The following is a 15,459-nucleotide window of genomic DNA, read 5'->3' as shown; positions in this document are numbered from 1 at the left end:
TAATCGGAGGTGTTCAGAAAGGTCGTTAACTCTATTAAATGTAGTACATAATGTAGAATCGTCCTTTGGCCAAGGATCTATACACCTAAAATAGCGATTAAGCTGCTGAAATCTCACAAGGCCAATATAGTTTTTAACTACATGGCCTGCGCCAGCTGGCTCTATATCGCCCCAGTAATCCTTAATGGCAGATTCTACGGTAATTCCCATATAAATCAGTACTCTAAAGTAGGCATACAGTTCCTGCCTGTTTGTCGGTTTCCACTTACGCGTAAACTTAGCTTCCTCTGCAGGATAAAGCTCTATATATTTATTTATCCACTCTGCAAGCTTATCCATAATATCATTAATAAAGAAGAGCTTAAATATAGCTAAGGGGTCGTGTAGATTAAGGTCGGGAGGAAGATTTGGGGTGCCATGGTCGTTAAAATTCGCGATATGCAAGGGCTCGAAGTAGGGTAACGGCCACGGCTGCGGGGGGGGTTCTTTTGCTTTCCGAGTCGGTGGAACTGAATATTGAGTCGGTCGAACAAAGTCTATATCATTAGAAGTACGATTCGAAGGCATGGTTGAGAGAAATATATCATTGAATCTATGTAGGTCATACGCGTACTTTTGATTCTAGTGTTTTGGTGTTCTGCGCACGGTCCAATTCTCGTAGGACCCTACCAGCCGAAGGGATAAGACTCCGTCTAGAGATCTGCTAAATCCTGCGCAAAGCCTCGCTGAGGAACTCAATGGGTAGATTCTAGTCATATCTAAGATTGAATGCCAATTTTATTTCCTTTTAGGAAGTCACTGCTACCTAAAAAGCGGAAATATTGTTTTAAAGATGTTTCTCCGCATGGCAAATTACACTGTCTAATATAAAATTACCATACAGCATCTTCACTACCATCCCCAGACTCCCCTTTAACTAGCTCATCCTTGTACACCGGTTCAATTTCCATTTCCAATAAAAGCGACTGCTCTGACGCCTTTGACAGACATAATGTAATCTGTCGTGTAAAGAAAGTTTTCATAACTCCAAATCTGCTCTCCTCGTTCCGCTCGATCGTATCTTTAATACGCATGCCGGGTCCGCACAACGTAAATATCAAGGCCGTCACATCCGTGCTAGAATTAGTCTTCGGTATTTCTTGCACCACTTCTTCTAGGCTCTTCTCCTGAAACCGGCCGCCTTTGGGGTTCCAGATTTCGCAGTCGAAAAAAGGCTCACGCGACTTGACTACCCGATAGATGAGGTTAAGACGGGGCTTTGGCCGTGAAGCTTGCTTTGGCGCCTCTTTTGGCTCAGGTGACTGGTTTACGGGGGGGTCCGCAGCTGCTTTGGCTGTTGTAGCTGTAGCTGTGGTCGTGTTTGTTGGTATTGTCTGCGGTCCAGATTGTCGTAATAGTTCCGTTACACCACTGGCCTGTGGCGCGGATTGTTGCGGTAAATTTTGGGGCGTTGGACTCCGTGGTGGATCTGTAACACCCGGGTTGTCTGGTGAAGGATTTGATTTCTCTAGGGATGCATTTGCCTTCTTCGGGGAAGTCTTGGCATGTGGCATTTTGGGGCGGTGAGTTGGGGCCTTCGGTGGGGGACCATATTCACTTAGTGCCTCATCTATCCCGTCGGCCAATACGTAACCGGGTTTCTTCCATTGTATCCTCTCCCGCGCGGACTTGCGTTTACCTGAACTGGAAGGAGGAGATGGCTCATTAGGTTCTGCTATGCCGTGCTTAGGTTCAACTTCGTGTACTTTCTGCCGCTTTGCTGGGTGTCTCTCCTCAGGATGCCCGTTAGACTCGGCGAGACTACGCTTGAATGCCTCGATAGGATCCGCAGCCCAGATCCGATGGTGAACTGTGCAGTTCCGAGGTGGTGTTGGGGTAGATTTTCCACCGTAATCTATACGATCTTCTCTCTAGACAAATTTAGCATATACATGACCAGGGCTATGTTCAGCAGAAAGACTTACTTCGGGGCTAGATGGGACATTGTACATGTCATCATCCGTAGCTTCAAACCTACCGCCGGGGTTCATGCGCCCAATTCGAGGTGTACGTGGTGGACTAGGACGTCTGGCAAATCCCCTGGGTTCCTCTTTCACTCTTTCTCGCTGTCCAAATCTTGCGTCCCCCAATAATGTCTCCGTTGATGGACGAGGGCTGAAGATACGGTTAACTGGCTTTCCAGCATGCAACACCATGGACTGACTTACTATGAAGGTGTATGAGACCTGCTGCCATTCTCTAGTTCTGAATCCCCATCATCTACCTGAATGGGATCGGTCACACTCTGCCCGCGTGTATTTAGACTGGTGGAGCCATCGCGATCCCTTTTCTTGTACTTTTTATTACGGAATTGTTGTTGATTAAGGCGGAAAAAAAGTTGTTTCATAGTTGACGTAATACTGAACATTGTTAGCGACACAACCAAAATAATTGTGGATTTGGCAGCTGCACAATTTCTGATTTTTAGAGTACTCTAATTTTATAGAATTGCCCGCATCGCCCTCAATGTCAGGCCAAAAGACTCTGCCATAATTTTGCTCGTCGAGAAATTTGCGGGCCATTTTCGTAAGTTCCGATTGATGCTCTGGAGACTTCCAGTCGTGCAAGTCAACGCCAGGGACACCAGTGCTCGTCCGGTAAGTCCTTCTAAAGGCTCGAACAATATCATTAAAGCCTTGTGCCCGACTGGATGAAGCGTCGCCAAAATTAAGCAGCTTACGCAAGTCGGTGATTTTTGGTAGGCTGGAGGCTGTTGCTTTACTGCTTGGGGAAGACATTGTGGTTGTAAGGCAGAGATGTGCTAGGAGGAGAGAAAGTGTGGGTAAGAAGGAAGTTGGCGGGGACGGGAAGAACACCCCATTTTCGCTGCGCAAAAGTCGTCTTCTCAGCACTGCCACTGCATGAACTTAATCTGAGACGTTGGGGGCTTCGGGGAACACGGGACAATCACCTCACGGCCAATGAACTACCATGTCTCTAACGCATGCGCCCACCTTACGTGCCCACCGTTTGCCACTTTTGATCCCAGCAAGGCTGGCTTGGTTATGATGCTGCCTAAGTGATTATGCACTTGGTACCTAAAAATGAGTATAAAAGCCCAATGTTGTCCTGTAAGATCTTAGCTCCTTGTCCCTCCCTTCTCGCTCAGTCCGTCACCCTTGTTGCCCTCATCCACAACCTCCCACAATGTCCGATTCTCTGGTACAATATACACCCTACTCCCTCGGTTCTGACTGCAATTGGATCAACATGAAGTGTGTGGCCTTACTCCTCGTAATATATATTTTATACAGTTGGACAAAGAGTCGAAGGGATAGTAAGCAACCCACTGTCCAGATCCTGTTGATTTACTGCGGAACTAAATCTTATTTCTCTAGGCTCCTCGCCACAACAGAACAATATAGCAGCAGAGGACTGCACTGCAGAAGAGATCAATACCCCAGCGCAGACCAATACATTAGCGCAGATCATTACACCACCACAGATCATTACACCACCGCAGATCGATACACCAGCACAAATCAATTCAACAAATTTCGCAGAATATCACGATAATATGGGCAGGGTTTACGCTTTATGCCGCCCTACCAGCTCAAAGTCACCAGCAAGGTTGGAGTCCCAATAACCGTCCGCGATTGTAGCTGATAAACCTGCATGCAGACGGCAGATTTCTATATCTCCAAATAGTGCAAAACACTCTTTGGTTTGTAGGATTGGGGTTAGCTATGCTAAAAGACCCAGGTTTGCGATTCTAGAGTCCTGATGCAATTGGGATGCGTTCTATGATTTTATTAGTTTGGGATGCAGTTGGTATCTTGTCATGCTTTATCGTCCTTCCTGCGAATACGCTTCGCGCTTTTTCCTTCACAGCTCTTTCTCGCGTCCTTCATGCTGCTATTCCCGCAACAGAAATCCTTTTATTACCATAGACGATGGAGTTATTGTCAATTATATAACAACTTACTAAAATCCGCCATGAACCCATACTTCCGCAAACCATCGCATTCCTTCAATTGCAGGTTTAGAATCTGTTCATATTTTAAAATAATCCTTCGATCGCTGCGCTAAAATATTTTTTCATTGTAGTTACGCGGGATTGAAATCTGGCGTATGCGCAAGCACGGGTGCGCATTTATTGGCCCGCTGAGACACCAGCACCTTTGTCGTCCCCACGGAAGAACTATTCTAAGAGTTTCCAATGCAAATCCAAGCCAACAGGAATATTCTTTCAATACGGTTTCCTTAAATCTCCCTACAGTAGCTCTGAAGTTGTGGTAGAGCTCCGAACTTAGACCTGAACAAAAGGGTTAGCAGGCAGCTCGTTGCAAGGCGTAGTCCGTTCATTGTTGTCATAACATACGTGTTTATAATAAGTTATTAAAGCACTTTAAAGTAGAATATCCAGACAAGCTTTTATCTACCGAGGAAGTTTTTGATTATTTAAAGTCTATATTATTACTCCCCGAGCTAGGCTGAACTGTTTTACGGGATGTGGCTAAGGCCAGAAGGCAACTACTCAGGCAACGATCTAGCTAGTACGACGACTCCTGTTCTCTAACTTTCGTATTGCTTCAGCCGTTTCCGGATATTCAAGTACTATTCGACAGAATTTCTAACGCTGGTCGGAATGCTAATTAACCTTTGCGGTTGCTTTATATAATTTTTCGAACTAATACATCAGTATAGAAAAGGCATCCACCGTATATTGGCACACTAATTCTACAGTTCTTGTAGATGCGAGTAGGAATTAGAGGCTTCGTTAGCATATCTTCAAGTAAGATATTGCCAAGAATTGTTGCTACACGAAAATCATCACACACGAAATTTTGGTAAACAATTATCTCGCAGCAACAGACGACAGTTTTCAGCTCGTTATCGATAATGAAAAATGGCAGATAACAGGGCATGACAGCCATCATTGGATTATTAGTCTAGGAGAAATTCGAGCACGACAGTCGTGCGACAGTTGGCAGGCAGTCTCGTGTCTGGGCAGCGTCAATCAACCTAGCTCGACATACCCGCTTTGAACTATGATTCTTGGGGAGGCCATTACTGCCACGAACGATCCTTATTATAAAGGTGGGGCCTTGGCTTTACGCGAGCTTTGGACAAGGGAACGCCGAGTTATTCCTTTGGGTGGTGCGCATAGCTAGTTATTTCTTTTTTTAGAAATTCTTAGTTGAAGATAAGCCAATCTTTCAGCCTCGCGAGTAATCTCGCCTGATAAAGCTCAAGAAGTGAGCCTTGTCAAGTCATCCCTTCGTGTGGCAAGTTTTCTTGGACTTTTCGTATATGCACGCCTCATAAGCCAATCTAGAGGCTCTATACCGTATAGAGCTTGGTGTTAAAGCCTCCGGTCAGTGCGGTTGCTCAGTGAAGGTGCAGGCGCCTCATTGACGCTTTTGACGCTTAGATATTGCGGTAAACAGTAGCAACGTGGCCAGGAAGCCCATAATATTTAGTGTAGTTGATCAAAAAGCTTTAATATCAATTTTTCAGTCCTTATGCCGCCCAAAAAAAGTCATGCGTCTTCGGCTCCGAAGCCTCCAAGGTTGGTTAATAAAGGGCAGAAACTTATAGTCATGATGTCATACATCACAACTTTTTGCCCAGCTTCTTCAAAAAATATACATATGGGTATTTATAGTGGTGGCCTTCTGCAGTATTTCATCAGCATCGCAATATTGACGCGTTTTGGTAAGGCTTGCTAATAAAATCACGCTAGCTAGGGTGCCTGCAGCATGTTAACCCAGGCAGGAGCGCCCAAAGCGCCCAATACGAAAAGTCTCTTTTGCTACACAAAGGGATTTAGGCTGGCTTGCGATTGTTTCTCTAAGGGACCAGCAACCAGGACTTCCACGCCATACCGCCATCACCCGGCCAAGTCGAGAATATCATCTTTGGCGGAAAGAGGGACAAGAGGAAACAGAAGAATGAAGTACAGACTCAATCATCCGATGCAGGCATCCAGCAAAGAAGGCTGGTCCCGTACCTTCACCGAGCAGTTCACAGCAAAACGCTACCGAACTCGCAGAAGGTCATGGCGCAACCTATGCTAGCAACGCGAACACAGATGCGACGATACCTCCCCTCATAAACGATAATGCTACTGTGACGGGCCACTCCCAACAACCTGCAAGACCGTTATCTTAAAGAGAGCAGACAGAGCAGAAAAAGCACAAATTATTCCCAGGCAAAGCTTTGGTTGGCAAACACAAATACAAGCTTGGGATAAAGGTTCTGAAAGAGCCAGGAAATGCATCGCGGGCAGTGGACATTACTTTTGTCCACGGTCTCACTGGGGGCGCCTTTAATGCACGGCTTGAGGATAAGTTTGGAATATGTTGGCCACTTGACCTTTTGGGAAATGACCTACCAAAGGCTCGTATGATGACCTTCGGGTACGATGCGGATGTCATGCACGTAAAAGGCCCGATTTCTTAGAATAATCTCGAAGACAGTGCGGAAACGCTTCCAAATGATTTGGCGAGTTGGACTGGTAAGGTGTTTTCATCTCTTGACACTATTTGCCCCTAGGACTGGACCTATCAGTCTTTGTAATTCCGATCTAGTGAGCTGAAGTGTCGACGCCCAATTGACCCAAAAAGACCGGTCCTTTTGGCGAAGCCAAAGAGGACGTATTTTACCGGTTGACATGAAGCCAGTTAAGAAGGATAGGAAGATCGTCTGGATCGTGCACAGTCTTGGTGGTCTCATGACTAAGAAGGCTTTGTGTATGTCTGGGACGAGCCCCGAAAAGCATCTTAAGCAGCTACACAATTCGACGATTGCAATCGCGTTTCTCGGCACACCTCATAGGGGATTATGGATGGCAGCGTATGCAGAAGCGGTTGTAAGGTTCTTGAAGCACGTCCGAAAACAAATGAGCCAGGACATTGTAGAGACTTTGAAGCAGACTTCTAGTATTCTGGATGATGTCGAGAACGCTCTCGACAGATGGGTTCGGAGTAGGGCCGCCGACATCGACATTACATGTTTCTATGAGGAGTTAGAGTTACCGATCGTGGGTGTGGTGAGTATTGAATCCTTCCCGTCTATGGAACATATGAGTTCAGATAGGTCGTAGACACCGGTTCTAATATCTCTAAGCATTGACGCCTTTTATAGATTTACCTAGAGTTCTAATTGATCTCTAGGTTGTGGACAAAAATTCTGCCAAGCTCGGTGGTTCTAGCAGGATCGGCATCCACGCAAATCACATGGTACGTAGTCCTAACTAAGAGTTCGAATTTGGAGTCCAAAGGACATGATCAAATACGCCAGCCCTGACGACGTCGGCTACAAGCGAGTAAGGCAAGAAATTGTAAGATGGCTAGGTTAGAACCGTTCGCCTGCTACGCAACGTACTCGACTGATGGGATGACTATGTAGCTGGATTGCAGCCAGAGCTTAATGACTACCAAAAAGTTTCGCAAGGACCTTAATAACTTATTGAAACATTTCTAATAACTGAGAATAATGACTAGAGTGCTTGGAGTCTCTATGGTTCCCAGGAATGCTAGATAGGCTACGTGATTTAACCCCCCAATAGACGAGACATGCAATTGGAATTTTCAACACCCCAACTACCTTAACTAGCTTGATCAAGCTCCCGTATTGTTATGGATTAAAGGAAACGCTGGGTCAGGCAAATCAACACTGATAAAGCATTTGTTGCAAGGGCTTTCTACCAAAAAAAGCTCCATCGTCGTATTATTCTTCTTCAAGAAAGAAGATGCAAAGAACAACGCTTGGATTCTTTCAGTCAATTCATTATTAACTCCTCAAGAGGATGCCTAACGCTGTGTCCAGTTTGACGAAAGCGTTCCTTGAAAATAAGAACGGAAAGCATCGATCAGGGGCATATGAAGACTTCCATGAGCAGGCGCCTAACGACATGCCTGAACTGACAACTTACCGAATCCAGACAGAGCCTGATTGGTTAGAAACGGAGCTCCGAGTGTTAGAACTCGTGAGGATTAAATTGAAGAGAATCTAGCTACTTCTGTAGGGGGGAGGGATCCCCCCTGAAGCACCCCTGAACTAGGCCCTATTTGGCGTCTGACACCGAGACATTCTGTCGATATCACTTCGGGAATGTGTTAAACGCCATTCAATACGAATCTTAGTTGATGCATTGGATGGGTGCTTCAACGAAGAGGAGGTTATCAGCCTAATTAATTAGGCCCAAGATTTAGCCACGAAACTGCGTCGATCCTGTCACTCCTTTGGAATATGCTTCTCACGTCGAGAATACCCGATCCTGTCTTTAGATGAGGGCCTTCGAATTTCTGTCGACTCAGGAAATAAGGACGGTATCGGTACCTTCGTCTGCCACGGACTTCAACGTGAGGAGTTGAGCGAGCATGCAACGGCTTTGCAAAAAGACTTTGAGAGCAGGGCTTCTGGGAACTTTCAATGAGCTGTATTGGTACTTAAAAATGTGCGTGGTTTGTCACGACGAGGCTTTCGTCTTCAGGACATCCAGTCCGAAGTCAGACGAATTCCAAAAGATATCTCGGACCTCTACTATAAACTTTTAAAAAGCATCAAAGAAGGACCACCCGAGGAACGGAGACGCTCTGTAAGGCTGTTGCAGTGGGTGTGCTTTGGATTCGAATCTCTGACTTTAATACAACTCAGGGACGCATTAGCGATCGACCTGAGGGTTTATTACGATTCGCTGGCGGAGTCACTCAGACTGCGATGTTACAGATACTGTAGGTCGGATGCAACGTTGGCTGATTGACCTCTCGCGAGGCCTCGCTGAGCTGCGGGAACATGCTGGCCAGATGGTGGTACAATTCAATCACCAAACGGTCTACGGTTTTCTTAGGGACAAAGGATTCCAAATCATAGAAGAGCCTTCCCGATTAGACATGAGCAGTTTGAGTCGAGTCTACCATGAGTTGGCCCGATGCTGCATCTTGTACTTTGCTACGAAAGAAATCCTATGGGCTACAGGACGGGATATTCCCAGTCTTAATAATTTCTTCAAAGGAAGGACAGATCTAGTTGACGATGCGAGCGAAGATATGCAAGTCGAGTTTGACGAAATTGAAATCAAAAGCGGAACGGAACACTCCGTAAGCACCGCATTGTCCTTGGCTCCGACTCTAGCGGGTTCCATAAGTGAATCTGCACTGTCGGGGGATCCGAATGACGTAGAAATAATGATTAAGAGTTACCCTTTCATATCATACTCAACCGAATATTGGTTAGATTATGCTGAACTAGCGGAAAGGAACGGCATCTCGCAGGAGAATCTGCTAAAATACTTTCGTTGGCCTTCGGATCAGATTCTGCGCCACTGGATAAGAATGCGGCAGCACGTCTTCTCTGATCGTTCAGAAGCCGGACTAACGCTAATGCATATTGCGGCTAAACGTGGGCTTTTAAGTCTTTGTCGAGCAATAGCGGAGAAAGCAGAAACCAAAAAAGATGTGGACAAGCCCGATGACAATGGATGGACACTGCTGATGCATGCTGCCGCCTGCCAAAGCAGAGAGGCCATTGTGGAGTTCTTACTCAACCAGGGTGCGGATCCCAACACCAAAGATGGAGAGTGGGAAACGCCTCTTTTTAAGGTAACATCGCGAGGAGGTGAAGCCACTACAAGGTTGCTACTTGAACATGATGCCGATCCGAATTTGGCGACATGGTCCAATGACACCGCTGTCAATAGCTGTCTTTTGGGAGCATGATGGCGTGCCGGTACTCCTCCTTAAGCAAGGTGCAGATCCCAATATCCTAGACGATGATGGCGAAACACCGCTGCTGCACGCAGCGCGAGGCAGGTCCTTCACGATTGCTCGCCAGCTCTTAAAATTCATAACAGATCCGAACGGCGACCCACCTGCTTCTGAGACCCCACTTATCGTTGCGGTGAAACGGAAAGATCAACCTTTGATTGCCCTGCTCTTGAAGAAAGGCGCAGATCCGGATCGAAGGGACGCCCAAGGCAGAACACCATTAGATTATGCTGTTCGACATGATTTCAGGGGTGCTGTGCAGATGCTGCTCGGGTACGGGGCGAACCCAGGTTGTACCGACAAGTTGGGCCAAACCCCTCTTTTTCATGCAGCATCGTTTGGGCGTGTAGAGATAGCGCAGATCCTGCTTGCTGCAAAGGCTTCCCCAACTTTGGGTAGCTCTGATGGTAAGACACCATTGGAGCGGGCAGAGACTGCTGCAGAGGGCCTGAAGAAGGTGATAAGTGCGGACGAAAGCGCCCAGAGAGCAAGAATTCGCAAAACAATTTCGGTTTTAAAGGATCCTTCCAGAAAAACATATCAAGAAGACGACTTAGAACAGCTAAACTAGCTGTCCCAGGCGATCGAGACAGTTTACCAATCTTTGGAAAAGTGGAAATGGATCAGATCACCTTGCTTGGCCTAGCACAGGGTCAGCCAGAATCAGCCGAGCAAAGGGCACATCTTGAAGCTACGTGGGAGATGAACATTGAAGATTTGCATCTCACTATTTCGCATGAAAATAGCCCAAAGGAAGAGTGAATTTCACAGTTTATAGGTCTCCATCCACGCCAGCCATACTTTCTACAGGTCTTAAGTAAGTTACCAGGCCAGGATTTCCTTCAAAAGGTGTTTGAGCCTTGCTGGCCTTCCCGGTTGCTTGAATGGTCATGGTCAAGCAATGGGGAACGGACTGAGTGTATTCTCAAATGTGGCTTATGAGTTCAGAAAAAGGTCAAATGTGTGAAACTTATTGTAGCTGCAGCGCGCATGCATGCTCAAAAGGATGACTCACGATAATATTTCCCATTCGTGGAAACCATCCTGGCGCTTAAAGAATTACGCAACCAAGACGAAGTGTTGAACGCCAATTGGCGCCAAAAGGACCGGTCCTATTGGCAGCGCCAATTAGGACAATATATAGCCTCAAATTCCGGTCGACATGACCTAACTTTGATATAGTAGTAACCGACGCCAGGCCGACAGTAGCCGACAGTAACCGCCACTTGGTCGACACTAGCGGCTGAATTCGCTTTGAATGAGTGCCGATCCCAATCGTTAGAGGTTTATTGGCGACTTTGTATATATAGTCATCCTTCATAGTTCAATCTACCCACGAGGTCGTTGTTTCTGATTGGGTAATTCCGTCCAACAGGCAGTGAGAAGATACGGTTGCACTTGCAAATGGTAAAAATGCGAAAAATGCGGAATCTCTAACAGCTATCGAAGTACTAACGGACAGCGATACCTCATAGAAAGTAAGGCGGTGGATCAAAGATACGGTGGTGAAGATAATGCCCATTGCTACGCTAGATGCCTTTAGCGTGCTCAGAGGTACCACGGCACTTTTATAAACGCTCCAGCATTTGCCGCTGGAAAAGCTGCTAGTGCATACGCGGTTGACGTTGGCTGTTTAGCCTATTGGACAGTTACGACCCAATCACGCACTTGACTTAAATCTAAGGAACCGTTAGCCTGGTGTCATATAAAGATTCCGAAGACTACTAAAAACAATGTTAGATAGGAAACTAATCGATTAATAGATTGTTTTAAGAAAAGTGGCTAGGACTGCCTTCAAGATATCTGTCGTAATTCGTTCTAAAGATGCCTTTTCAAAAGCTTAAAAGCAGATGCCAATACAAGTTTTAAGTCTCTAAAACTGCAAAAAAATCTCTCTGGCAGGTCAGGGCAGATTAAGAGAAAAGATTTACATCTACTCAAAAATTAAGGGGTCTTGCCGCGATTCGAACGCGGGGCCTCTGTCGAGCATGTAAGTGTGACGTTCAGTTTGTAAGTCGGTACCAAACTTACCTCGCATTTAACTCAGGTTCACCCTAAGCTGTGAAATTTATTAATGGTACTGTCATTTACAGTAATAATGATTAACCTACCGAGAATCATACCACTAGACCACAAGACCGTTTTATGCTGATTGGACAGCGGAAATTATAATTATTTAATATATCAACACGAAAGCTTCCGAGATGTGTGTCTCGCTTGTGCCCCAAGAACAACAAGCCACCACTGCCAGCTGCCTAACGTTGCTCTATTCCTCCACCTTACTCTTTATAATTCATTTCAATCCCATTTAACCCCACTCAGTAATTTATAGCTATAGTTAGTTATAGATATTTAGTAAAGTCTAGCAATGCTAACTCTAAAAAGTCTTGCTTAATGAAAATTAAACACTTATAGCTAGCTCCCTTGCTAACGATCTACTCTCCCTTATTTTATTATTAACTACCTTTATAGGAGATAGACTATAATTATAACATTTATATTCTAATTAATCTATTAAATACTATATAGAACTATATATAATGGGGTTATAGACAGGCGTGGCACTAAGTTTATTAAAGTAATATAATTATAACAAAGCCTTATAGCAGGAACTATAGTAAACTTATTAATGGGCTAGGTATATAGGTAAATAAGAAGTTAATAATGTAATAATAACTAGTGGAGTGGTTGCCTAATAGATTAACTCTAATTATATTCTAAGATTTACTACAAAAAGAAGAACTATCTAGGTAGGGATTATAGTCCTTTAAATACATAACCGATTATTCTTAACGGGAAGAGCACTTAAGTAGTTTAAACCTTACCTTACGGAAATGCAAGAATATAGTATAATAACCACTAACTAGGAGGTCCGGTATATATTCTTAAGTTAAAATAGGTTCGTGGAATAATTAACGCAAATATTTAGAGACCTAGAGGCAATTATAATAGTAAAAAGAAAGCTTTAAAACCTAGTATAAAGGACTTTAGCAATTAAGTATATAACGCAGTTTTAAATATTAGTAATATAGGTTAAATAGAACAATAAGGCGCTTATAGTATAGTATAAATAGGGACTTAAGGCAAAAGTCTAAAATATAATTATTCTAATAGAAGATACGGATACTCTTAGGAATTTAATTAATTAAGTAATTAAGATCGATAATAGGATCTACTAAAGAGAGCAGACTAAGAAGGGTTAGGATAGAGTTCCATAGTTATATAAGGCGCAAAATACGCAATAATAAAGTTAAAGTTAAAAACTATAGTATAGCGCAGAGCTAATAGACCTAAGTAGTACTAAAGAATTTAAAAAATAGAATAAATAATTATAGAAACCTAGAGGACAAGGATTAAGTAATTAAAGGTCTAAAAAGTAAAGGCTAAACTAGGGATCTTAATAGTAGAAGACATTTAGGCGGACTCTATAGTAAGAAAAATAGTTTAAAAAAGGAGCTTATATAAATTACGGAAAATAGGGTTATTACGTTAAAGACTATAAGAGTAGTTAGAATTATTATATAGTAAAAGAAATAAGACTAGTAGAAGATATATATATATAGAGGAATAATAGTATACTATAAGGAACAAAAGAATATTTAATTAACAGTTTTGCGTTTTGTTATAATAACGTATACTAAATTTATAAAGATGCTAAGTACGGCGTAAGCTATTGGCCATAAGAGCTAAAATTATTAGAGTTTAGAGGAACTAACAAACTAGTTTATAGATCGGATATTAAGGACAATAAGTTTAATATAGGCGAAACATTTAATAATAATAAGGTAATAAAGGCAGCTTACTAAGAGTATATAAACCTCGGAGATATTATATAAGAGGTAGAGGATAATTCTACTATAGAATAGGGAATATTAGTAGGGATTAAGACCCCACTAGATATAATATCTATCGCTTTATAAGATATAAGAGAAGTAGGATAATAGACTACTTTAGTACTTAATAAAGGCAAAAGGCTATAAGCTTAAGACTCTTAAGACGAGATATAAGATGACTAAGATTCTTAAAATAAGATAAGGTAAGCTTAAGGACCTATAATAGACAATAACCGATAGAGCAAAGTAATAGCTTAGTTTAGTAATATATAAATAAGCTTAGGACAAAGTTTCCTAAAAACATAAGACTCTTAAGACGAGATAAAAACTCTAAGTAAGCCTAGTAGGACTAAGACTAGAGCAAAGCTTAAGATAAAAGTAAGCTTAGGATTAAGAATCTTATAGGACTAAGATTTTAGCAATAGAATAAGAACTATTAAAGAAATTACGAGTAAGGCTTAGTAATAGGATTAAAGTATTAACACCAAGATTAAGCAGGGTGGTTTTGGATAATGCGAATAAGCGAGCATAAAATATCCTTTATCCAATAGAATATGTATAAATATCGCAATTAATAAGGATAAAAGTGCCCTGTGCGGAGCTTTTCTACCCCAACCAAGTAGAATAGGACTCGATTCTAGCAGAATTTAGCAGATACTGCAGATATTGCGGATATTATAGATATTGCGGATATTGCAGATATTATAGATATTGCGGATATCGCAGATATTGCGGGTACTGCGGATATTGCGGATATTATAGATAGGCGTAAGGTATTATAGGGTCCCTATCTACCTTTCCCCCTAACTATATAATAGCTATATACTTAGAGAAAAATTACCTATTTCTCTTATAGTTCTTCTTTAATGCCAATTCTTTAAACACTTTATTTTCTTAAGAGTTTTAGGAACTATCTACATTCTCTCCCATAATACTATATAACGTCCTCCTAAAAAGACTCTTTCTAGCTTATCACTTATTGCTGGAATTAAGAGAATTTTGATTGCTATAAGTGAGAGCTATGGCCAGCGTTTTCGTTACTGTTCTTAAGACCACCACTGAAGTGCAGTTATTAAAATCTTATATAGCGTCTTAGAGATAAAGTCCTTATACTCGTCCTGACTTTTTAGTCGAAACATTATACTATTAAGATCCTTGGCAATCTTATTAAACTTATTAAGGTCTTAAGCTAGAGCTAGCTTTTTGTATAATGATATACTTCTAGGCGTAGAACTCCTATTCCGATATCTTTCCTAAAGCTCTTTAACGTTGTTAAGTGCAGGCTTACGCCACTCCTTCTTCTAAACCTGCTTAATATATCTCATATAACGGGCTAGATAAAGAATAAGTGCAGCGGCGTAAAGGGGTGAGTTATCTGTTTTATGGTAATACCTATTAAAGGTATTCTAAGCATTTTTAATGCGTTTAGAGAACTCCTTATTAGATATATACTCCTTCTATTATATATTAGCTAGGAAATAAAAAGGGGAGATAGACTAACCTGGAATTTATTAAGGTGCTTAATTATAACGTCTATTATAAAAAGCATATTCTTAAGCGTTGCTTCGTGTCTTTGGCATTTTAGGGTTGCCTAGTAGAATATCTAAAGAAAGCTTTTTATTATACGAAGCGCCTCCTAGTCCTTTGGACTAAGATAGTCCTTTTTAAGCGTATTAAGGTTATACTTAGTATACGTATTAAGGGCAGACTCTTTCTAAATTACTATGCTAAGTATAAAATACTAGCTATTCTATCTTATACGATTATTAAGCGGAATTATTCTCCCTATAAGACTTTTAAACTCCCTTATACGACCAGCTAAGCTGTGGGTGTGTATGGTAATATTATAAAGCTTTCTAAGTGCGCTAAGTTTC

The 15,459-nt window shown here is 42.6% G+C and overlaps 4 protein-coding genes and 1 non-coding gene across 5 annotated transcripts; 3 read left to right on the top strand and 2 right to left on the bottom strand.

Annotated features, from left to right (window-relative positions):
- Positions 1 to 872: 872 nt before the first annotated feature.
- On the bottom strand, positions 873 to 2,781 carry K441DRAFT_699290 (uncharacterized protein; the record flags this gene model as incomplete). The annotated part of the gene is made up of 4 exons (XM_067653144.1): positions 2,452 to 2,781; positions 2,208 to 2,399; positions 1,965 to 2,154; positions 873 to 1,910 (listed from the first exon to the last, which is right to left on the bottom strand). The coding sequence occupies exons 1-4, from the start codon at positions 2,775 to 2,777 to the stop codon at positions 873 to 875; spliced, it is 1,746 nt and encodes a 581-aa protein (XP_067499864.1). The 5' UTR covers positions 2,778 to 2,781.
- Positions 2,782 to 3,138: 357 nt separating this feature from the next.
- Positions 3,139 to 3,998, top strand: K441DRAFT_666470 (uncharacterized protein). The gene is made up of 3 exons (XM_067649666.1): positions 3,139 to 3,316; positions 3,378 to 3,609; positions 3,661 to 3,998. Exons 1-3 carry the CDS (start codon positions 3,187 to 3,189, stop codon positions 3,761 to 3,763), a joined length of 465 nt encoding a protein of 154 aa, XP_067499863.1. The 5' UTR covers positions 3,139 to 3,186; the 3' UTR covers positions 3,764 to 3,998.
- A 2,215-nt stretch (positions 3,999 to 6,213) lies between these two features.
- Positions 6,214 to 7,342, top strand: K441DRAFT_580223 (uncharacterized protein; the record flags this gene model as incomplete). The annotated part of the gene is made up of 4 exons (XM_067644370.1): positions 6,214 to 6,401; positions 6,583 to 7,033; positions 7,158 to 7,223; positions 7,265 to 7,342. Coding segments are annotated over 4 exons (783 nt in total), but the record flags the coding sequence as incomplete, so codon positions are not given.
- Positions 7,343 to 9,440: 2,098 nt separating this feature from the next.
- K441DRAFT_487840 (ankyrin) lies at positions 9,441 to 10,119 on the top strand (the record flags this gene model as incomplete). Its single annotated transcript, XM_067641956.1, has 2 exons — positions 9,441 to 9,661; positions 9,951 to 10,119. Coding segments are annotated over 2 exons (390 nt in total), but the record flags the coding sequence as incomplete, so codon positions are not given.
- Positions 10,120 to 11,701: 1,582 nt separating this feature from the next.
- On the bottom strand, positions 11,702 to 11,892 carry K441DRAFT_t27. The gene has a single exon. It is a non-coding gene; the product is annotated as a tRNA-Tyr (tRNA).
- Between the last annotated feature and the right edge of the window lie 3,567 nt (positions 11,893 to 15,459).

Source organism: Cenococcum geophilum (assembly GCF_001692895.1).
Source record: "Cenococcum geophilum 1.58 unplaced genomic scaffold K441scaffold_48, whole genome shotgun sequence".
Lineage (NCBI taxonomy): Eukaryota > Fungi > Ascomycota > Dothideomycetes > Gloniales > Gloniaceae > Cenococcum > Cenococcum geophilum.
The sequence above is the reverse complement of the archived record's forward strand: the minus strand, read 5'-3'. Positions and strand labels throughout refer to the sequence as shown.